This window comes from Oncorhynchus mykiss, chromosome 3 (assembly GCF_057628025.1).
Source record: "Oncorhynchus mykiss isolate SJ-2025 chromosome 3, ASM5762802v1, whole genome shotgun sequence".
Classification (NCBI taxonomy): domain Eukaryota; kingdom Metazoa; phylum Chordata; class Actinopteri; order Salmoniformes; family Salmonidae; genus Oncorhynchus; species Oncorhynchus mykiss.
The window spans coordinates 31,627,337-31,651,805 of NC_143024.1; the positions used below are offsets into that span (position 1 = coordinate 31,627,337).

General features: G+C 40.6%; 3 protein-coding genes and 1 pseudogene across 11 annotated transcripts in view; 1 reads left to right on the plus strand and 3 right to left on the minus strand.

Annotated features, from left to right (window-relative positions):
* Positions 1-539: 539 nt before the first annotated feature.
* Positions 540-2,176, minus strand: LOC149984501 (C-C chemokine receptor type 5-like; annotated as a pseudogene). Its single transcript, XR_016494931.1, has 2 exons — positions 1,998-2,176; positions 540-1,712 (listed from the first exon to the last, which is right to left on the minus strand). The product of XR_016494931.1 is annotated as a C-C chemokine receptor type 5-like (transcript).
* A 1,236-nt stretch (positions 2,177-3,412) lies between these two features.
* Positions 3,413-7,822, minus strand: LOC110512703 (C-C chemokine receptor type 4). Its single transcript, XM_021592920.3, has 2 exons — positions 7,635-7,822; positions 3,413-5,087 (listed from the first exon to the last, which is right to left on the minus strand). Exon 2 carries the CDS (start codon positions 5,081-5,083, stop codon positions 4,046-4,048), a length of 1,038 nt encoding a protein of 345 aa, XP_021448595.1. The 5' UTR covers positions 5,084-5,087; positions 7,635-7,822; the 3' UTR covers positions 3,413-4,045.
* An 862-nt stretch (positions 7,823-8,684) lies between these two features.
* On the minus strand, positions 8,685-12,761 carry LOC110512719 (C-C chemokine receptor type 5). The gene is made up of 2 exons (XM_021592921.3): positions 12,626-12,761; positions 8,685-11,202 (listed from the first exon to the last, which is right to left on the minus strand). The coding sequence occupies exon 2, from the start codon at positions 11,192-11,194 to the stop codon at positions 10,133-10,135; it is 1,062 nt and encodes a 353-aa protein (XP_021448596.3). The 5' UTR covers positions 11,195-11,202; positions 12,626-12,761; the 3' UTR covers positions 8,685-10,132.
* Positions 12,762-16,204: 3,443 nt separating this feature from the next.
* LOC110512735 (protein cordon-bleu) overlaps positions 16,205-24,469 on the plus strand; it is a 69,152-nt gene continuing 60,887 nt past the window's right edge. For 4 of the 8 annotated variants that reach the window (XM_021592925.3, XM_090228239.1, XM_090228226.1 and 1 more), the window contains exons 1-2: positions 16,205-16,708; positions 17,077-17,235. In XM_021592925.3, the coding sequence (XP_021448600.3) occupies positions 17,186-17,235 (50 nt within the window). In that variant the 5' untranslated portion in view covers positions 16,205-16,708; positions 17,077-17,185. The remainder of the gene's footprint in view (positions 16,709-17,076; positions 17,236-24,469) is intronic. The other 4 variants (XM_021592942.3, XM_090228261.1, XM_090228242.1 and 1 more) reach the window with 3 other exon arrangements.

The window sequence follows — 24,469 nt, forward strand, 5'->3', positions numbered from 1 at the left end:
TCCCCATTATAATGATCAATATAAAACATGTTACAATACTGCAGTGAATCACAATAGGATTACATTTTGTGAACACATTGTAAGGCACCAGCAGTGTCACTCTTTGTGGTGAGATAAGTTGCTAACAGAAGTAAGCGATATTGGTCTGTGGTGGCACCATCATTCACATATTCTCTAGCACTGACACATAGGAACATAGAGAAAACATCCAGGTCACTGAGTATATCTTGATTACATTATCTTGGAAGTACTTTAATTGTAATAATTTGCCTCGTGCAGGAGGGGATGAAGTTACTGTGATGCATTTATTTACATAGAATTAAAAAAGTATTACTGTATTTACATATGTGTGCTAGCAGATACATTTTAAAAGAGAACTTTGCAAAATGTGCCAAAAACTTCAAATAGACATACGGTACTAGACAAAATGCTATACAAAGGGAAATGAAATGGTTTGTGAAATGTATAATGATTGGGTTGATTTCTGTAAAAATCAACGCCCTGATGGGAAACTCTGAGTTGAGTGACAAGTTCCTGACTTCGCCATGCACCTGGATCAGAGCCTATTATTTTCAGATGATTGTATTTGACACTGGATTTGGTATTTACATATGTTTTGGATTGAACAGTACATGTGATGTCAGATGTATTTGTCTTTACAGTTAAGTTGCTGTTCACACGGCAGTATACCTCTCATCCACGCTGGTGGTCTGTGAGTAAATAGATCCTGTCCTCGAGGCTCTGAAGTCCCGGGGCAGGTAGTACTTCATGAACTGACACATCCTGCAGGGAGCCTTGTTTATCAGTCTTATGACTTATATCAGTCTTATCAGCCTTCTAAACTTTTGCCCCACAAAAACATAGAGGATGGGATTCAGGCAGCTATGGGAGTAGGCCATGGCCTCTGATCTGTAGAGTGAGTCTGATGGCTTTGCTACTCTCACAGCTTGAGTAGACCTCACTTAACTCCAAGGCCTTGAAAAATGACGTCATGTTGTACGGAGTCCAGCAGCAGAAAAACACCACAACCACAATGAGAATGAGTCAGAAGGCTGCTCAGTACTCCATCCTCCAAAAAGCAGGCCATCAATCTGTGTAGCAGAACCCTATGATGACGAGGGGGATTAGCAGAACAAGTGTGTTCATTTTGAAAAGGGCAAAAAATCCCCAAGAGTGTCCATCATAGACAGGGTGACAATTTTCTTTCTCATTGTTTTTCTCCACTTTAAGAAACAGAACCTCAGGAAACGAGGCCCGGAATCGAGCCAGCCAGGTCACGACGACAGCGATGGCCCCATACTTACGTGTTCTGGCTCTCATGGCGTAAACAGCATGGACCTGTCCACACTCATCAGGGTGATGAAGAAGATGCCACTGTAGAAGCCAACGTGGTAGGTGCTGAGGACCACTTTGCACATGATGTCACCAAACACCCACTGGTGTCTAGCGTGGTGGGCCAAGAAAGGCAAGGAGCAGACCAGGAGCAGGTCAGCCAAGTCCAGGTTCAGGTGACACACGTCGGTCATGCTACGTAGTCTCACCCCCAGCAGCATGACCCACAGGACCAGAACGTTCCCCAGAAACCCCAGGGTGAAGAAGAGAGAGTACAGCACTGGCAGGAAGCTGGCTCCGTGTGCCTTGTACTTGCAAATGCCATCGTCATTGTTATTGTAGTCATATGTGGTACTTCAACTGCGTCTGCAAAATGTGTGCTGTAAAAGATCAGACGAGTAGAATGAACCAAGCAGCAATGATAAGAATGAACATTCTGAAAGACACAATCGGAAAGTTGTGCTTATTATCAAAATGTGGTCCACCAACAGCAATATGTCCAGTACAATGGAGTAAATGCACATAGTACTTTATTTCTATGAGAAACATTTCATTTTTTTTAAAACATGATTGGACGTTTGGGGCAGAAATATTGTAACACCAATTGCACTCTTTCCTCAAAATGAGTGTTTCTAAAAGTCAAGACATTTTAGACCTTAACTTACCCATATGCATAACTGGATGAGTTCTCATATGCATAACTGGATGAGTTCTCATATGCATAACTGGATGAGTTCTCATATGCATAACTGGATGAGTTCTCATATGAGTAACTGGATGAATTCCCATTCTCAACACTCACAGAGCTGAAGGGAATGGTTGTGGTGTTCCCCCTGAAATTCATTACCAATGATTTGAGCTTCTCAATTACAGGCCCATTTTGTACAATATAACATATGACATTACATTATTTACAGCAATGATATAATTAGTATAAGTTATGAGAAATGTATTAATTGATGATACTATAAATATTCAAATTTGTAAAATAAAAAATATAAAGTCCCACCCTGCCGTGGTGTGAACAGGATATCCACTGAAATTGTTTTGATTATTCATTGTTAATTACAGGATTGCAATTCATTTTATGAAAGTTGCTTATAAAGTTAAGTAAAAAAATCTATATTTTTAAATAACTTGAATGTTATTAGGCTGAAGTCTGCAGAGACACTATGTTGAAGATTCAAGATACTGTACATCACTATGCACAGCAGAGTAACTTTTGCAAAGCATCCTGAAGCCAACCCTCACATACAGTAAGAATAATATACTCACTGTCAATCTGGGTTGAGTTGTCTGTCTGAGGGTTATACACTCTGGTGTGACAGTAGTTCTGGGGCCTGCAGGGACTCGTAACAAGGTGGGTTATTAAGGGAACCTACGTCTGCAGTTTCTTTTCTCCAACAGATGTCTTTGGTGGGGGTAAATGTGGCCAAACTTTACTGCTATGCTGAGAACAGATTTAAATCCAAACGGAATGCATTTGTACCTGCACATCCCTGTGCATCATGGATGCTTGGACCACTACATGAAGCTGGAGGAATCCATGCTGCAGGTTTAGTTTATGGAACACTGTAGACCTTTTTTAAGATCATGAATGTATTATCTCATTTGAACAGAGGAGTGTCGCTTCTCCCAAAGGCTTGATCTGTGCTGCAGACATGTTCACCACCAAGCAGGATATCCTGTAGATGATGCAAACTCATAGAGCTGCTCAAGCAACTAACTTTACTGCGAAGTGGTTAGCTGAAGACTGAACGCATTTTGCGTCATGACTGAGAGATGCATTAGTTCTAGCATCATTGCTAGCATTCAATTGTCTAAATATGGTGACTGCTGATATAATTCCTGTCTTTGAACAATTGAAATAAATTCTATGATGACTAGATTGATATGTGAGTTTTCTGGATCTAAGTAAACCTACTGTAAAGAAGATTTGAACCTACTGATGTAGCAGGATTGTTGTCTGTCTCATCTTTGAATTTAGCTTCTTCAACTGAATAAAATATATTGTGGAGCAAACTGGAGTATAGGGGTGTACAGCAGCAGCATAAAATGACAACACAATGCTGAACAAATATGTTTGAGCACAACAAAATTCACAGGTTGATTTATTGAGAAAACCCTCCAGAAAGGAACAAAAATACCTACTCAGCCAACAAAAGTTCAAAATAATCCAAAAGGTAAAATTCTTGCCTCGAAGTCCAAGTTCAAGTTAATACCAAAACACGTCCTCAATCACAGGACGGTCAAAATTCTACCCAAATAATATTTGGCCAGAAAATGTAGCCAATGAGTAGCCAGATAGCCACTGGCCATCCAATAGCAGTCCTCTGGCCACAACCCTGCTCATGGTTGTGTTTTAATGTTATAACAAAAATGTGTGCATACAATAAGAATAAAAGTTGAGATAATCTCTATGCAAAACATGTTGATATTATGCTGTAGCAAACTTTTGTGCAGGCCTGTACTGTACATGAAATACATGCATGGGTAATCAAAACATAAACAGCCCATCACCCTTAAACAAATAGTCAGAGCTCATCAAAATACATTTAAAGTTCAATATTATACAGTTACACTTAATTTAAATGCAAGTCTGTGTTCAGAAGAATACTTCATTATTCCATACGAACAGAAATTGGTCTTCTGCTCAATGAAAATGTGTCAAACAGGTTTTCAGCAGTGGAAGTATTGTCTGTCAGCAGTACAATCACACAGCTGTGTTAGAAGTCTCGTTTTCTGATCCTCTGCTGCTCACCATTGCATGTTTGCTGAGCTTCTTACACAGCGGATATCTAGAGAGCACAGTGCCCAAACACTTTCTGAATTTCTCTCCTACAAAAGCGTAGATGACTGGGTTGACACAGCAGTGAGCCAGAGCTATGGTCTCTGTCACCTCCATAGCTTTATCAAGCTGTGTTGAAGCCTCACAGCTATTCCCAATGTCAAACATCTGAAGGGTCTGGAGGAAAACCACAATGTTGTAAGGGACCCAGGAGACTACAAACACACCCACGATGGCGAATATCAGTTTCATGGCCCTGTCTTTTTTGGAGTTCCTTAACCTCTGTAGTACAGTGAGAATACTGATGTAACAAAAGACCACTATGGGCAGACATAGGACGAGCCCCACTCCGTTTTCACCAAAGTTACGTAACAACTTCCATGTCTTCTCTGTGTTCTCTGGGTAAATCCGCTGGCAACTTGAACCACTGTCCTCGTCATCCTCCCACACTTCTGCTGCGAAGATAGCTTCAGGGAGAGCAGCGCCAATGGAGGCTACCCAGACGATGATGCTCGCCAGCGCTCCGTAGCGCAGCGTCCTGGCCCTCATGGCGGCCACGGCGTGAACGATGGCCAGGTAGCGATCCACACTCATCAGGGTCACAAACAGGATGCTGCTGTAGAAGCCCACCTGGTAGACACCAGCCATGATCTTACACGGACTGTTCCCTTCAAACTCATGACCCTGGGCGTGGTAGGCCCAGAGAGGCAGAGAGAGGGCGAGGAGCAGGTCAGATAGGGCTAGGTTCAGCAGACAGATGTCTGTCATTGTCTTCAGTTTCATGTACTTGAGGAGGACCCAGAGCACCAGACTGTTGCCTGTCAGACCCAGGGTGAACACCAGGTAGAAGAGAATGGGCTGGTAGTTGGACCCTTGGGTTAGACTGGTGCCAGTGCTACAGGGGCTGCCATTGTAGTCATCGCCACTGTAATCATCTGTGCTAGTGGCCTCGGTTGTATTCATCTTACTGAGGAAAAAAGGATGGCGTGAATTGCTAGTTAACAATTAATGCTGTATTGTGTGCATCCCATTGTATTAGCCCTAGTAGTAATTTAATAGGATCTCTATGTTATAAACCCTCAAAGTTCCAGAATGGGGTTAAAATGGCAGCCATATTGGTCAAGGAGACATCAGTCTAATTGGAATGAATGGCAGTAGAGGCATAATCCTGATTTTACATATGTGGAAATGTGATATCAGAAACGCATGTTCTAGGCATGTGATATTAGAAATATGTAATATATATATTGTCAACCTAAAATATGAACATATGTACATCACTGGGGCCGAGCTCCCTGCCATCCAGGACCTCAATATGAGGCAATGTGAAAGGAAGGCCCAGAAAATTGTTAGACTCCAGCCACCCAAGCCATAGACTCTTCTCTCTCCTTCGGCACACCAAGTGGTACCGGAGCAACAAGTCTGACACCAACAGGCTCCGGAACAGCTTCTATCCCCCAAGCAATAAGACTGCTAAATAGCTAACAAAATGGCTACACAGACTATTTGCATTGACTCTTTTATTTTATTTACATTTTTGCACTGACTCTACACACTCACTCACACACACTCACACTGACCCTCCAACACAAGCACACACAACCTTTGCTCACACACACATATAACACGCACACACATTCATACCCACTCTACACACATGCACACACACTCACATAAAATCATCATATACACTACTCTGTTTATCATATATCCTGATGCCTAGTCACCTTACCCCGATACATACATGTATGTACCACTACCACCTGCACATTGTATACTGTATATGGTATTGGCTCTGACCCTGTATATAGCTTACTTACTTTCTCGTGTTCTTCTTATTTCTATTTCTAGTGTGTTTTTGTTCTACTTTACTTCATGTTATAGTACTACTGGTATCGATTACTGCGTTGTTGGGAAATAGCTTGCAAGAAAGGCATTTCACTGTACTTGTGCACGTGACAATAAAACTTGAAACAGTTTTTGTTTTCTTGGAAAGCTAGGAGTGCTATTATATGATACCATATCCGTACTTGATGCATGTACAACTTGTCACATTTACAACTTGTCTAAGTCCTATCATTAACTGATATCAGCCAGTGTATGGCTGTGGATTGACTGCATTGTTTGAATGGAATTTGAAAAATGTATGGAATCATTCCTCTAAAACTGTCTGGCTAGCTAGCTAACAAACAAACAAACATACAGTGCAGAAACATTCTTCAAATTCAATATTTTACACAATACCTTATCCCCCCTGACCAAAATGACTGATTTTATCCCATTATTATCTGAATGGTTACCTGCACACTGCCGAGATTATAAAATCATATGTTACTTCAAATATTAATTTGTCACTCATCCCCCTACTTACACCATTATGGCATCGTACTTGTATTACTTAATACTTTAGCAACATGTAATCTATCAGTTTCCATGGTAACTGTGTTTTAACTAATGATTATTTAAAATAAATTACAATGCTTTCAAATGAATCACAGTGTCACACCCTGACCTGAGAGAGCCTTTTTATGTCTCGATTTTGGTTTCGTCAGGGTGTGATTTGGGTGGGCATTCTATGTTTTGTTTTCTATGTTTCTTGATTTCTATGTTTTGGCCGGGTATGGTTCTCAATCAATCAATCAGCTGTCTATCGTTGTCTCTGATTGGGAATCATACTTAGGTAGCCCTTTTTCCTTCCTTTCAGTGTGGGTAGTTAACTTTGTTTGTGAAACTTAGCCCTGTAAGCTTCACGGTTGTTTTGTTGGCGACATTTTAATATAAAATAAAATGTACGCTCACCACGCTGCACTTTGGTCCACTCCCAATGACACCCGTGACACAGAGTGTAATGATAAACTTTAAAACATTATGATGACTGATATGAAGAGAAATGTGTCATTCTAAACAACCTGTGGGAATTAACCTACTCTACATACTTGATGGAGATTACAAAGAAACAGCCCCTTGTAATACATCTTCGGAAATCTTATGTTGTACAACAAGGCATTTATTACTGTCGTTGTCAAGGTTATGTAAGCTGAAGACTGACATTTTTTTGGTTCAAAGAACAACAGCTACAAAGCCTTGACACACTCATTGTTAATTTGAAAAGTTATTACCCCGTAGGGCCATATTAATGTACTAATACAATGTGTTCTTTAAAAAATATATATATTTAAAAATTAAACATAACATTTTCAAAACCATACTTTTTCCCTGAGAATGTATGTATTGACAGATCCCCAAAAAATGATTCAAGCACAGAACTGTAAATGGATCTAAAGACTATTTCTACATGCTCTTTAATCCTAACCAGAATCAAACCACAACCCATATGATCTCATACATCACCAACCACCACCACCTGCTAAATACTGACACCCCCTATTGACAGACCCCATTTTGTAGTTCCTGTGAGGCTAACACCCCTTCAGACGGTCTGTGCCTGCGTGCATATTTGTTGGCTGTATGTCTATAAGCAGGTTATGATGAAGTGAAAATGTATGTTATTTACCCCAATCTCTTCTTTTCTGATGTACAGATTGAATGCTGTAACCCTCCCTCTGGTGATAACGTGTGTGCTGGTTGAAACAGTCTGGCCGGGAAACTACTCTTAGGTTTTGTCTACTCTATTCTTTTGTACCAATGATTGCAACTTTTTTCTAGTAAGGTGTGCTCTAGATAACTATTTTCTTTGCATTGCTGCATTGAGCAGGCTGAGGTGTGAATGTGGGTTTCCTGTAATGGCCCTGTAACTAAATGTCTGGGAATGAGTGTGGGTGAGGGAAACATCACCAAACATACAGATATCTGTCACGCATATAGATGCTGCTTTGAACTGCTTTTCAGATGGAAAGATAGAAATGAAAAATGAATAGAGTACATAACATTTTAAAAGGTGCATTCTGTAACATTCATACATGGAAGTAGTCCTTGTGTGGGTTATGTCTGTAGTAGTAGAAGGAGGTTGAGGTTTAGAGAGGTAGGCTGGTAACCGAACGGTTGCCGGTTTGAATCTCAGGGCTGATGGGGAAATCTGGTGGGAGTGTGCCAGCAACCACAAAGTTGCTGACATCAGAACCTCATGTGCCGCCTGTTGCCGTTGTGCCCTTGAGCAAGTCACTTAATCTTTTACACGATTCAATGGCACTGCTCTGGGCTTTTTCCAGCCTCTTGTGCTTATCTTACAATAGTTTGCTTCCATATTGGATGAGATTTGACTATATGTGTTTCCTAGAAAGTTCTACAAAGCTATTTATGTAGAACTTTCTGGCACACTCCCACCAGATTTCCCCATCAGCCCTGAGATTCAAACCGGCAAACGTTTGGTTACCAGCCTACCTCTCTAAACCTCAACCTCCTTCTACTACTACAGACATAACCCACACAAGGACTACGAGAAGTAGCTGGCCGTTTACTTCCTTGACACTTCTGAGTCTCACTTACTTATTTCATGTAAGCTATGTCAAGGCTATGTTCCTGTGTTGTTTTGGTGTGAAGTGATGTCTCTCTGTGCATGTAGACCAAGCTGAATAAGTCAACATCAAGTAAAAGGTACAGGGGGGAAATGTCACCAAACAAGACTTTATTGATATTTTCTAAATGCCCGTTACATACAGAATACCGTATACCATTAACAAACTGTCAAAAGTGTGGTTTGAAATAAAAAAGAAACATGTTATTGAAAAAAATGAATAGCATAGCTATTTTCAGGTCTATCCAGAGATGTTCAATCTGGTTCAAGTCCGGGTTCTGGCTGGGCCACTGATGGACATTCAGAGACTTGTCCTGAAGCCACGCCTGCATTTTCTTGGCTGTGTACTTGGGGTTGTTGTCCTGTTGGAAGGTGAACCTTTGCCCCAGTCTGAGGTCCTGAGCGCTCTGGAGCAGGTTCTCATCAAGGATCTCTCTGTACTCCGTTCATCTTTCCCTTGATCCTGACCAGTCTCCCAGTCTCTGCCACTGAAAAACATCCCCACAGCATGATGCCGCCACTACCATGTTTCACCGTAGGAATGATGCCAGGTTTCCTCCAGACGTGACGCTTGGCATTCAGGTCAAATAATTAAATCTTGGATTCATCAGACCAGAGAATGTTGTTTCTCATGGTCTGAGAGTCTGTCATGTGCCTTTTACTGAGGAGTGGCTTCTGTCTGGCCACTCTACCATAAAGGCCTGATTGGCAGAGTGCTGTAGAGATGGTTGTCCTTCTGGAAGGTTCTTCCATCTCCACATAGGAACTCTGGAGCTCTGTCAGAGTGACAATCGGATTCTTGGTCACCAAAGACCAAGGCCCTTCTCCCTCGATTGCTCAGTTTGGCCGGGTGGTCAGCTCTAGGAAGAGTCTTGGTGGTTCCAAAGTTCTTCTATTTAAGAATGATGGAGCCACTATTTTCTTGGGGAACCTTCAATGTTGCAGAACTGTTTTGGTACCCTTCCCCAGATCTGTACCTTGGCACAATCCTGTCCGACCTCATGGCTTGGTTTTTGCTCTGACATGCACTGTCAACTGTGGGACCTTATATAGACAGGTGTGTGCCTTTACAAATCATGTCGTATCAATTGAATTTACCACAGGGGGACTCCAACCAAGATGTAGAAACATCTCAAGGATGATCAACGGAAACAGGATGCACCTGAGCTCAATTTCGAGCAAAAGGTCTGACTACTTATGTAAATAAGGAAAGGAAAGGGGTCTGAATACTTTCTGAATGCACTGTACATACATACTGTCAATTTTTTACAACTTTTTTCACACTTCACACAATACCACATGAGGACTCAACTAACACTCTTTAAAGGTATCTATCAACAAAGGAATTGGAGCATGTAAAGATACAAAAGAGCAACTGATAACTACTGTATCTTCTGTAAGCATAGATTCACAGCTAGGGTGGCCACACTTTCAAAGAAATCCTACTTACATTTGTTTGTAGTTTTTCCTTTCATCTTTTACTGTCTTTTCCCTTCTCAAAGTTTGTATATTTGAATTGTGCTTGTATACAAGCCAATCTACATCAATCTTGTAGATGTTATTTCAGAAGACCTGGAATAGACTGAGCTTTTTCGTTCAGACAACTCACTAATATTAGGCCTGGTGAAGCACATTGGCATCCATTTTCTTAGTAACTTCAGGACAAGACTCATGAATTTCTGCCCTACAAAGGCATAGATGATCGGATTCAAACAACAGTGTGTGAACGCTATCACCTCTGTCCACTGCATTGCCAGGTCTATGTTCTTGTGAGTTGTACAGTCCCCAAAATAGCTTTGTTCCTCCAGATAACGCAGGAGAATGACCACATTGTATGGGGTCCAAAAGCAGAAAAAGACCACTACTATGATGATTATCAGTTTGATGGCTTTGTGCTTTTTGGTGGTTTTGATATTGACTAACATCGGAACGATTCTGCAATAGCAGATCACCATGACGGAGAGAGGGAGAAGTAGACCCAAGACATTCATCTCTAAATAAGAAACCTGGCGCCACATGCTACCCTCTGGATACTCTGGTTTACATGTTGTAAGCCCAGACTCATTATTTACTTTGGTGAAGATGATTGTAGGCAGAGAGGCACAGAGACTGAGAGCCCACATGAGCAGAGACAGAGTGACCCCTACTCTGACAGATCTGAGCCTGGCCATTTTGTGAGAGTGGACTATGACCACATAGCGATCCACTGTCAAGATCACCATGAAGAAGATACTGCCATAAAACCCCAGCATGTACAGTCCGGTTACCAGTCGGCACATAAAGTCCCCCAGGAGCCACTCGGCTGCGGTGGCATAGTGGGACCAGAAAGGCAGGGAGATGACGAAGAAAAGGTCAGACAGTGCCAGATTGAGGAGACAGAGGTCTGTCATGCTTCTGGTCCTCCTAAACTTCACCAGGACATAGACCACCACGCCGTTACCAATGACGCCCACGATGAAGACCAGGCTGTAAAATGTAGGCAGAAACACCCGTCCAAACTCCTTCACATTGGCATTGTTGCATGGCTGGCCCTCTGATGTATCTAACCGTTCTGTATCATCGTAGTAGGCAGAATAGTTATAATCTGTTGTTGGCTCCATATCCTTGTCTGTAGAAAGACAGAAATAATATTGTTATTAGTCAAGGTGGTGTGCTTTCATTCAAAATCAACCTGAATAGTCATAGTGGCAATCTGCAGTTGCAAATAAATCTGCAAACAATCTGCAAACAATAAGAAAGGAGCCACCCTGCCACTGTTTGGTTAAACAGCTGAGGGATGGGGCTGGAGAAATGGAACCTACTAATTATAATAATCATTTTGGGGGAGGTGCTTATATTAGTCCTGTTACACACTTGTGGGAATTTACTTGTTCAATACTGTGTTTGTTGACAATTACATTGTTTACAAACAATGGAGTGAAACAATCTTATATTTTAGATTTCTATTGGTGTACAACAGCTTATATGAATGATAAATTATACTCTTTACAAATCAATGGTTATATATATATCATGAATTTAAATGCAAAAACAATCACAAATTCCCCCTTTAAATTGTTCCTTTGAAATATTATCGTTGTACTGAATATTCATCAAAACAAACAAAACAAACACAAGCGTCATGCCCATAGGCAGCGCCCTCTTTCCCGTTCCCTCAGATTTGTCCTGTTTTATAAAAAATGCAAGCAATTTTTTTGTTAATTTTGTTTGTTTGTTTCTCTGTAATACTACTAGCCACCTAGCAATTTTATGAAGTTGGTTTAGCTAGTCCGGATAGGTTCCCAACCTCATAACTAGCTACCAAGAAGCCATTTCTGCCTATCAATCAGGTTAGAGTAGCTTGTCTAACTATCTTAGCTGGCATGTCTTCTGGCAAGGTTGGTAGATTACTAAATGTATTGAATAAGACTCACATTAATTTACAGATTTTACCCAGATTTTAGCAGAGAAGCATATTTAGTTTGTTATACAGGCTGATTATACAGATTATGGGGCTGCTCTGACACCTTCAGGTGCTTATAGGTGTTCACTACACCGTCAAAGAAATCTAGAAAGTCATAGCCAGGGCTCTCCAACCCTGTTCCTGGAGAGCTACTGTAGGAGAGCTACTGTAGGAGAGCTACTGTAGGAGAGCTACTGTTGGTTTTCACTCCAATCCTAATCCAGGGCACCTGATTCTAATAATTAGCCAGTGGATAAACTGAATTAGGTTAGTTACAACTAGGGTTGTATTGAAAACCTAAAGGAGGGTAGCTCTCCAGGAACAGAGTTGGAGAGTCCTGTAAGTAGTCTATAATTCATATTATATATATGAACAAAAAGTGTATTTAAATTGGGGCACAAATTGAGTACGGTAATCCAACGGCTATCTTTTTTAACTCTATTCATCACTTCAAGTAATTATGTCATTTTTTTTCATTTTTTAATGCTTAAAATGTCACAAGCATAAATAATTGTTGTGTTACCTCTTAGAAATAGGTATAGATTTTATATCTTCAATAGGTTTCTAGATGTTGACAAAAAGTACTCACCAGGTATAATTAATGATCAATTAGCTCTTTGGTGTTTCTTCTCTGAGTCTCTTGAAGATGAATGTATTGTCCTGATGTACAATAGCCTATAGTACTGCTGCTGCATTCCTCCACCTCCCTTAGAAGGAGGTACTGTGAAAGTATTATAGTCAAGTTATAGTCAGCCCTTCCTGCTGTCGAATTATCTAGTGGCCTCATGGGTGAAATGTTATTAAAAAGTTTAATAAATTCATAATTAATAAACATTTAAAAAATGTAAACACAGAAAATCTGGTGTTTCTATGTCAAACGATTATATTTCAGTCCTCTGTGAAGTATATAAAGTGGAATATTGGGATGCAAACTCAAAATTATAGACACTTCAACTCTATATTTGTATTTTTGTGTTTATTATGGATCCCCACCAGCAAAATGAAGGCAGGTCATACCATTTTAAAACATTACAAGGTTTCACAACACACCGTGTGCCCTCAGGCCTCTACTCCACCACTGCCACATATCTATAGTACTAAATCCATGTGTATGTACAGTGTGTATGTATAGTGAGTATGTTATCGTGTGTGTGTGTGTATGCATGTGTCTGTGCTAATGTTTGTGTTGCTTCACAGTCCCCGCTGTTCCATAAGTTGTTTTTTAATCAGTTTTTTTAAATCAAATGTTCCTGCTTGCGTCAGTTACTTGATGTGGAATAGAGTTCCATGTAGTCATGGCTCTATGTAGTACTGTGTGCCTCCCATAGTCTGTTCTGGACTTGGGGACTGTGAAGAGACCGCTTGTGGCATGTCTTGTGGGGTATGCATGGGTGTCCGAGCTGTGTGCCAGTAGTTTAGACAGACAGCTCAGTACGCTCAACATGTCAACATCTGTCATAAATAAAAGTAGTGATGAAGTCAATCTCTCCTCCACTTTCAGCCAGGAGAGATTGACATGCATATTATTAATATTAGCTCTCTGTGTACATCCAAGGGCCAGCCGTGCTGCCCTGTTCTGAGCCAATTGCAATTTTCCCAAGTCCTTTTTTGTGGCACCTGACCACACGACTGAACAGTAGTCAAGGTGCGACAAAACTTGTGCCTGTAGGACCTGCCTTGTTGATAGTGTTGTTAAGAAGGCAGAGCATCGCTTTATTATAGACAGACTTCTCCCCATTTTAGCTACTACTGCATCAATATGTTTTGACCATGACAGTTTACAATCCAGGGATACTCCAAGCAGTTTAGTCATCTCAACTTGCTGAATTTCCACATGTTTTATTACAAGATTTAATTGAGGTTTAGGGTTTAGTGTGTGTTTTGTTCCAAATACAATGCTTTTTTTTGCCACCCACTGAAACTAACTGCAGCTTTTTGTTGAGTGTTGCAGTCACGTCGAATCACACTATTATCTGATTTGAAGTCACACAGTGACCTCCTGTGGGCAGAGTTTGTGACAACTTCATCAGTATTCATTAATAACAGTATGATAATTACACCATACATGTTGTTAAGTGAACATGATTTCGTGCAATCCTCAAACAGATCGATCCATATCTGATCTGAAGAATAAAATCATTCCATCATCTTTGTGCAAAGTATCTAACACCAGAATTACATTATTATAAAGTTAGAAATATATTTTCAGTTTCTGTTCATTTGAGTTTTTTTATTTGAACAGTGAAATATCAATGTTCTCTAGATATTATTTTAAATGTAACCATTGCAGAAATATTGCAAAGAAAAAGTATTTTGTTGACACAGCTTCCAAAACGGAATATGACGTCAAGCATTTCATTAACTGCAAAACCACTCATGTCATCTATAGATTGGAATATCCATAGTGCAAGGTGTTCTACATTGGATGGACAAAGAGACGCCTTCAAGACCGCTTAGCGGAACACAAGTACGCCATGCGGGTAGGCAATGAAGACTACCCCATGGCAAGGCACTACAAGTCCCTACACCATGGCAAGGCACTACAAGTCCCTACACCATGGCAAGGCACTACAAGTCCCTACACCATGGCAAGGCACTACAAGTCCCTACACCATGGCAAGGCACTACAAGTCCCTACACCATGGCAAGACACTACAAGTCCCTACACCATGGCAAGGCACTACAAGTCCCTACACCATGGCAAGACACTACAAGTCCCTACACCATGGCAAGGCACTACAAGTCCTTACACCATGGCAAGGCACAACAAGTCCCTACACCATGGCAAGGCACTACAAGTCCCTACACCATGGCAAGGCACTACAAGTCCCTACACCATGGCAAGGCACTACAAGTCCCTACACCATGGCAAGACACTACAAGTCCCTACACCATGGCAAGGCACTACAAGTCCCTACACCATGGCAAGGCACTACAAGTCCCTACACCATGGCAAGGCACTACAAGTCCCTACACCATGGCAAGGCACTACAAGTCCCTACACCATGGCAAGGCACTACAAGTCCCTACACCATGGTAAGGCACTACAAGTCCCTACACCATGGCAAGGCACTACAAGTCCCTACACCATGGCAAGGTACTACAAGTCCCTACACCATGGCAAGGCACAACAAGTCCCTACACCATGGCAAGGCACAACAAGTCCCTACACCATAGCAAGACACTACAAGTCCTTACACCATGGCAAGGCACTACAAGTCCCTACACCATGGCAAGGCACTACAAGTCCCTACACCATGGCAAGGCACAACAAGTCCCTACACCATGGCAAGGCACAACAAGTCCCTACACCATGGCAAGGCACTACAAGTCCCTACACCATGGCAAACCTGCCTCCCTACAAGCTATGGGTATTGATCATATTCCAGCCTCTATTAGAAAAGGGGACCGTCTTAAACAGTTAAACCAAAAGGAAAGTTTTTGGATTTACAAACTACAGGCCACTAAATACCCTGGTTTAAATGAAGATATGGATTTCTCACCCTTCCTGTAGGGTCGTGATAGGACCATTTGCTGTCATCTAGTGGACATTTTGCTCAATTGCCCTCAGCTATGTTTAGACTGCTGTTGTTCATGTTTGCTGTGTTCTGGTGTACTATGGAATATATTGCCTCCTTATTCTTGACACTTCTCCCAGTCATATTTAAGGTTAGCACTACCTTTCTAGGCGTTCTGATAGTTCTAGCTTGGAGTTGAATTTTTTGATAACATAGCTACAGTATTTCCCTTTTTAATGTGCATAGTATTGCTTACTAGGTGTGTCCAATCAATTTTGTGACCACTCCCTCTTCAAATTAGGGCTAATTCGAAAAGCTGTTCAAAAGAGGACATTGTATTATTTTTTTGTACTCCCTGACCATGACCAGGCCATGCAGCCGAAACACTTCGGATTTTTTAAAAAGCTTGTTTCTATTGAACATGCCATACAAATAAAGGAATTGTAATTAATTATATGAAGAGTGCTTTGGTCCTCCTTTCTTTTTTGTTCTCTAGATATTCTTGAATGATCAGCAATTTGTGTAATGTACAGTAAGTGGGCTGTTTGTGGTGCGCAAAGAAAGGGCGGGTTTAAGTGAATAAATTATTGCAAGGGATGCTGGGATCCAGGGTTTAAATTCAAATAGTTGGATTTTCAGTATGATGAAACAGAGTTTTATGGTATTGGCAACTATGAGTTCTTCATTATCGATGCGTTCGCTTAACTCAATAGAAATAACCTTTTAATTCATATGCTCACCATGCCCAGATAGTGCCACTTTACAGCCTGCCTACGACATGGACTCATTCTTTCCACAGTACTACATTAAATTATTCCCAATTTACACCTTTATAGTAGCATAGTTTTATTAAATTGACGTATAAACAGCGATCAAAACGTGAATGTGTTTTAAGTTAAATGTGGCTCTCAATAAAAATAAATACTTTTTTTAAATGAAAACTGTCGCGTTGTGTGAGTCCCAGTCCTACCGCTCGCTCGCCTTCTGGAGCTGGCAGTGAATTCCCAATGAGCATGATTGACGTTAGAGTGCTGACGAAGGCGGGCTTGGACTAGAACAGGGACAACAGGCATATACACGGATTATTCCAAAATCGCTTTCCAATTACCTGCTATGAGAATATGAAAATGAATTGAAACAATGTTTGAGTCGACGTAAGTACACTCACTATTCTACCTATCACATCCTGAAAGATTATGTGGTTACTTTGTGTCTCTGCGCTGCGACTTTTTGTTGTGTAGACAACTGTTACTATGTTGCAGGACTTTAGTCTGTCAAATTTCAGCAGTCACTTTTGTATGGACCTGTAAATCCTACTTTGCAATTGATGTGAAACTAATGTGTAATTCTTATTTTTAAATAGCCTAGCCCACTGACATTTTGTTTACTGTATTGTCGCCTAGAAGTAATCAAACAATTCTCAACTATTGTTTCATTAGAAAAATAGCACCCACATTTTGTTTAAGAATTATAAAATTACTTTGTTTTGTTTTATCGGTTATTTGGATATCAATGGGCTTAGATATCAGTAGAGCTTTGGTGTCCTTGATGACAGGACAAAAAGGAAAATATTGAGGATAGCCAAGCATTTACCATTGAAGTTGGATATTAGCAAAAACAGTCAGTGCCACATGCAGAAGATGGACTTTGGAGAAGTCACAGCCACAAAACCTCCAATAGGGTAAGTGAGGAATTTGAGGTTTCTAATAACTGTTGTTTGTCTTTCCCATTCCAAATATGTATGTGAATAAGTATTGTGTTTGAATAACTGTTTAAACAATCAAATTATCATAATATTGAGGAATGGTGATGGAGACCAACTTGGTCATAAGGTCACTTGACACAAGAGAAACATGGAGAAAGCCTATTTTCCACCTAGCAGGCCTTTGAGTTGCATGAAGCTCATTTGTGATCGGACGGTCAGTCTTTTTTCACCTTTATTTAACTAGGCAAGTCATTTAAGAACACTCTTATTTTCAAGTCAGTCTTTTTTCACCTATATTTAACTAGGCAAGTCATTTATTTTCAATGACAGCCTAGGAAAAGTGGGTTAACTGCCTTGTTCAGGGGAAGAACAACAGATTTATACCTTGTCAGCTCAGGGATTTGATCTTGCAGTTGCAACCTTTCGGTTACTAGTCCAGGGCTCTAACCACTAGGCTACCTGCCGCCCCCATTTTAAATTCTTACTGTAGCTCTGTCAAATATATACTGAACAAAAATATAAATGCAACATGCAATGAAACATGGGACCAACACTTTGCATGTTGCATTTATATTCTTGTTCAGTGTGTGTACATACATACATACATACATACAAACACATACATACATACATACATACTTACACACACTAACGTTCAAAAGTTTGGGGGCACTTAGAAATGTCCTTGTTTTCCATTAAATGAGTTGCAAAATGAATAGGAAATATAGTCAAGATGTTGACAAGGTTATAAATAATGATTTTTAATTGAAATAATAATTGTCCTTCAAACTTTGCTTTCGTCAAAGAATCCTCCATTTGCAGCAATCGTAGCCTTGCAGACCTTTGGCATTCCAGTTGTCAATTTGTTGAGGTAATCTGAAGAGATTTCACCCATGCTTCATGAAGCACCTCCCACAAGTTGGATTGGCTTGATGGGCACTTCTTACGTACCATACAGTCAAGCTGCTCCCACAGCTCAATAGGGTTGAGATCCGGTGACTGTGCTGTCCACTCCATTATAGACAGAATACCAGCTGACTGCTTCTTCCCTAAATAGTTATTGCATAGATTGGAGTTGTGCTTTGGCTCATTGTTCTGTTGTAGGAGGAAATTGGCTCCAATTAAGCGCCGTCCACAGGGTATGGCATGGCGTTGCAAAATGGAGTGATAGTCTTCCTTCTTCAAGATCCCTTTTACCCTGTACAAATCTCCCACTTTACTATCACCAAAGCACCCCCAGACCATCACATTGCCTCCACCATGCTTGACAGATTGTGTCAAGCACTCCTTTTCATTTTTTCTGCGTCTCACGAATGTTTTTCTTTGTGATCCGAGAACCTCAAACTGTCTGTTCTTTTGCCCATCTTAATCTTTTATTTTTATTGGACAGTCTGAGATATGGCTTTTTCGTTGCCATTCTGCCTAGAATGCCAGCATCCCGGAGTCGCCTCTTCACTGTTGACGTTGAGACTGGTGTTTTGCACTAGACACTCTAATGTACTTGTCATCTTGCTCATCTGTGCACCGGGGCCTCCCACTCCTCTTTCTATTCTGGTTAGAGACAGTTTGAGCTGTTCTGTGAAGGGATTAGTACACTGCGTTGTACAAGATCTTCAGTTTCTTGTCAATTTCGCATATGGAATAGCCTTTATTTCTCAGAACAGTTTCAGAAGAAAGTTCTTTGTTTCTGGCCATTTTGTGCCTGTAATAAAACCCACAAATGCTGATGCTCCAGATACTCAACTGTCACATCTGCTCCTGCAACGCCCTCTACTGCTTATCCTGTGTCTCCTTGACCTGCCGCCACTCCTCCAGTACTCTCTCCCTCTGTGTGTGTGTGTGTGTGTGTGTGTGTGTGGAGACAGGTGTGCTGGAGTCAGAGCAGATCCCCACCAGCTGCAACCTGTTCCATAATCAAGACCTCTACAAATACTCAGCCCTGCCACTTCCACGCTGCCAGATTGTAATCTCTGCTCATTCTGCCAGCGCTGACTCTGGTCCCTGTCTCCAGTCCCACGTCTTGTCATTCTGCTACTCTGTTCTTGATTCCCCACTCTACTACTCCTTGGATTCCCTCCGGACCTGCTTACCCTGTCTCAAACCATCTCGATCCAGCCTCAGCCTCCGCACCTGTTTTCCAGCAACCTGCCGGAGCTTCCCCTGACCTGCACTCCACCCCCCCGTGTTTCAATAAATACCTTGGTTACGTCATCCAGTCTCCTCATCTGAGTCTGCTCTTGGGTTCCCCTCTTCCACAACTAGTCTAAAGAAGGCCAGTGTTATTGCTTCTTTAATCAGAACAACAGTTTTCAGCTGTGGTAACATAATTGCAAAAGGGTTTTCTAGCCTTTTTAAAATAATACACTTGGATTAGCTAACACAACGTGCCATTGAAACACAGGAGTGATGGTTGCTGATAATGGGACTCTGTACACCTATGTAGATATTCCATAAGAAATCTGTCATTTTCAGCTACAATAGTCATTTACAATATTAACAATGTCCACACTGTATTTCTGATCAATTTGATGTTATTTTAATGGACAAAAATGTGCTTTTCTTTCAAAAACAAGGACATTTCTAAGTGACCCCAAACTTTTGAACTTGTGTATATGTATATATGAGGCTATATTCTTTAAACAAAAATATACACTTCATGAATTGTTGTAAGCATAAAACTATTTTTCTCTTCTCTCTTTAGTTGAGGTAGTTGTCAGCAGACACATCAAAAGCCATAGCATACAGTACTGTATGTATTGACTGGCAGAGAATTCCAGTTGAATTCTATAGAAAATACATGTATGACCACTGATTGGAAAACAACTGTGGGCCAGTTCATAACAGAAGCAGTGGCGTTTGTGCAGTGGCTGTTACTGAATTTGTACTGTCTCTGTGTAGTTCTTTTGTTACCTTTGTTGTTGTTGTTGACTCCATATGCTGCAGCTCCTTCCCATTCGGTGAAGGCAACACAAAACTTAATCTCTAAAACTGCTGTGTTGCACTTTCAATCTATCCTAATCTACACAATTACATCATACAGTGTAATGCAAATCTTCTTACAGATGTAAATCGGACACTTCAGTACTGGGATTGTTTTATACTTATTATTCTATATCTTTTTGTGCAGAAACACGTTTTATCCTTCAGACGTCATAATGTGGTAGAATCTATTTACTGGTGTTGTTGTGGGAGGCTGATGTCCACAACCCTTATTACCTGCAAGTAAACAAAATCCTTTGTATTTTGCACCCATGGTCCTGCATCTCGTCCACCCCGCTGAAGGCTTTTATATAATCACCTCCTATGACATGTTGCAGAGAGCACATGATGAATAGTGGTTATTTAAAGACAGCAGTTGCTGAACATTCCCCTCTGCTCTGCCTGTCCCTCTGGAGCCCAATGGTGCCATTTCCTTGGTTGTTCCCATTGACTGAACATTTTTCATCTCTTTTTCAAGTGATCCCTGGCCAAGAAAAGCAGTAGTTGGGTTGTTCCATCGATTAGGTGCCTTTTGAGTAGTGTAACTTAATATTTTTTTCACAACATTTATTTTCTGTCGTGAAGAGCACATGTTTTTTTTAATAAAGTTGAACGTTTTCCCAACTTAGGGATAGGCGTCCCGTCAACGGGATAGTTGTAAATCATGCAGTGCCGTGTGTCACGAGCGCAGATTTTAGAGAAAAAACAAATGTCGGTACATATGTCTTATATCAGCTGAAAGCTTAAATTATTGTTAATATAACTACGCTTTCCAATTTACAGTAGCTATTACTGCGAAAAAAAATGCCATGCTATTGTTTGAGGAGAGCTCCTAACAACAAAACACTTTTTTCACCGCGATGGGTTTGATAAATTCACCTCCTGAAGGTGAAATGTGTGCTTACATTCTGAAATCTTGCTCTGATTTATCATCCAAAGGGTCCCAGAGATAACATGAAGTGTTTTGTTAGATAAAATCCTTTTTCATATCATAAAAAGGTCCATATAGCATGCACAATCGATTTTGTGTTTCCACTCATTCAATTTGCAAAGAAAGGAATCTGTGAAAATCTAACCGTAAATGTTGTTTCAACCAGTCAAATCACATTCGTATTTATTCCTCAGAGATCCTAGAACGTAACCAGACTTCACTATATCATTAGGGGTGTAGTATATCCTATAGGACACTAAATTTGGTCAGAGAGCGGCACCTTCATAGCACCCAATGACGTCGGCGGTCTTCACTTGATTGGTGCTTATTTGACAAAGTTACAGTCAATAGGGGTCAAACGAAGCTAGCTAGATGGCCAATGAGCAGGGAAACCCTGTATCTGTCGCAAAATGTAGCCGCTAACCTTGTGCAACAGCAAGTCTTTTCCTTTTGGACAAAAAGTTATAAGAATATGGAGAGTTATGAAAACTGGGTGTTTTGCAAATGTTGAACTTGTAATATGGCTACTAATACTGGAAAAGCTAATTCAAAGTCCAAGTATACAGATTTGACGATATTCTTGCAGAAGAATGTAAATGTCTCCTTCACGATTTGCCCGAATGTACCTGTGTGACTTCACACTAAATGTCAAGTAGTTTGCTCATACTTCAAGTTATCCGTCTGAAACTTTGCACATACACTGCTGCTGTCTTGTGGACACCATCGGAATTACAAGCAGAGTGATGGCTAGAACTGTTGCATTTCAAAGATGGTGGTAGAAAAAAAACGGTTGTATTTTCTTCTACCAGATCTATTGTGTTATATTCTCCTACATTCAATTCACATTTCCACAAACTTCAGTGTTTCCTTTCAAATCGTACCCAGAATGCTTCAGGGCCTGAGCTACAGGCAGTTAGATTTGGGTATATAATTTTAGGCGAAAATTGAAAAAAAGGGGGCTATCCCTAAGTAGTTTAAAATAAAGAAATTACTATCAGTGATGCTCCCACATGACATTTTTGGCTGATACCGATATCTAATATTTTCCTTGCCAAAAAACCCGATACCGATTTAAAAAAAATAAATTGCGGCCTTTTTAAGCATTCTAGTACAGTTAAATAATTGGCACACACACATCGATGCAGCGGTCCAGGGCACTACATCTCAGTGCAAGAGGCATCACTACAGTCGCTGGTTCGAATCCAGGCTGTATCAAATCCAGCCGTGATTAAGAGTCCCATAGGGCAGCACACAATTGGCCCAGCGTCATCCGGGGTAGGCCGTCATTGTAAATGAGAATTTGTTCTTTACTGACTTGCCTAGTTAAATAAAGATTACACACACGCACACCACACTGACCAAAATGTTATTTTGTTGGCATTTACGTATGTCCCCATTACCAGTAAAACATAATCAAAACCTATTTCTTTCACTTACTTGCTCTGCTGTTTCATTATTTGTTTGTTCAGTCGTTTCATTCCCAACCAGGATTTCTATGGAACGCCGTTTGGGTCTTTGCTATGGGACGCCGTTTGGGTCTTGCGTGTCAAAGAATATACTATTTAACACTTTTACGTGTTAAATAACACTATTTGACGTGTCAGATAAGCTTGTTGACCAATCAGGACCTGAATATGACTGCATGTCACATAATAATTTAACGGGTTCATACGTTTTTTACGTAGTTATTACACATTGATTACACTATCACTCGTATTTCATACGTCACAACTATACGTATGCTATGATGCTGGTAAAGTCGTCTCATGCACCTGCAGTGCTGGTCATAAAAAAAGCTAGCTAGCTCATGGATGCAAACAATCTGTTTCAGTAGCCATAGTGAGCTAGCTAACTATATAGCTAGGTGTCATCATCTAAAATAAACCTAATTTATAAGACAGTTCTTATTTGATTAATGGTGGTCTGACCCATCTATGTGAAGCTAGCTACAACAATGGACTTTGCGGTTTGCCTTCAACATAAAAGTATGGCATAATTCTACTATTTCTATTAATTTGCATCACTGTCAATGACACAGTTTTATTTTGAAGGCCATCTGCAAATTTCACTATTGTGCCTAATCCTTATTGTGGCTAGCTTCACAACACAGTCCGGTTGAGCCTCACTAGCCAAATGAAGCTAGCTGGCTGCTTATAACTTTAGCTTTGGGCAACAGGGTTAAGTAGCTAGCTAGCTAGCTAGCTATTTATTTTCATGAACTGAAGTTCAATTTCAATAGGCGAACAACAAGTGGCAACCTAGCTAATACTTACTCACAAGGATTCCTAAATCATTGCGAAGAAGAATGAAAATCACTGCAGTTTCTACTGGCCATTGTCTTCAGGCTGGTTGTATTGGTGCTAGCTAAATACCAAGCTAAAGCTAGCTACCCCAGAAGTTGCGGTCAAACAAATTATGCTTTATTACCAACGCAGTATTGTATTCACATTGTTCGTGGCTGATATTTGCTTGTTTGCAGACTTTTGTACAGCTTTGACAGTGCTACTGTATCTTTCTTGACACGCAAATACCCAAACGGCGTTCCATAGTATGTATATTGTGAAGCTAATAGCCGTGACACTATTACTGTGTAATTCCAGTAGGGCAACATCTGAAAAATAGTGCACATGGTAGTGTGTATCGGTGCTCGACCAGTTGGCGAAAGCCAACATCACCCACGACAGAGAACGGTTGATTGTCAAGGGTAATAAATTCCATTATCTTGGCTTTAATGGATTTCGCCTCGTCTCGATGAAATTCTGTTACTCTTTCAAATGACTGCTCGATCCACACAGCAGACATCGTGGGCTAGTTTAGGAATGTTGTGTTGCACGTATAGCGCAAAATGTTACGTGGCGTCATTACGTCATGTACCTACATTTATATAGGTATGCACGTCAGCCTTGACATCGGTTTTGCACATCAGGGCATTAAACTAGACATTGTCCGATACCGATGTTGGCATTTTTAGCTAATATCGGCTGATTCCGAAATATTCACTGATTTATATCGTGCAACCCTAATTATTATAGTAAGTGCCTATTAACAGGGTTGACTCTAACAGGATTGAGGACTTCATATTAAATGAGGAATGGAAGCTTGTGTGCAACAGGGAGGGACAATCGAATGCAAACTTCTCAAAAAAATTTAATTGTTAAAACATTTCTAGTTTGGGTAACAGGGTTGATGTGTTATGCTCGATCCGCTCAGTTTTACACCACAAAACACCACAAAACTGTAAAAAAGGGTACAACCAGCCCACCTTCTTTTAGACTAATATTTTGACTATTAGATCAATGT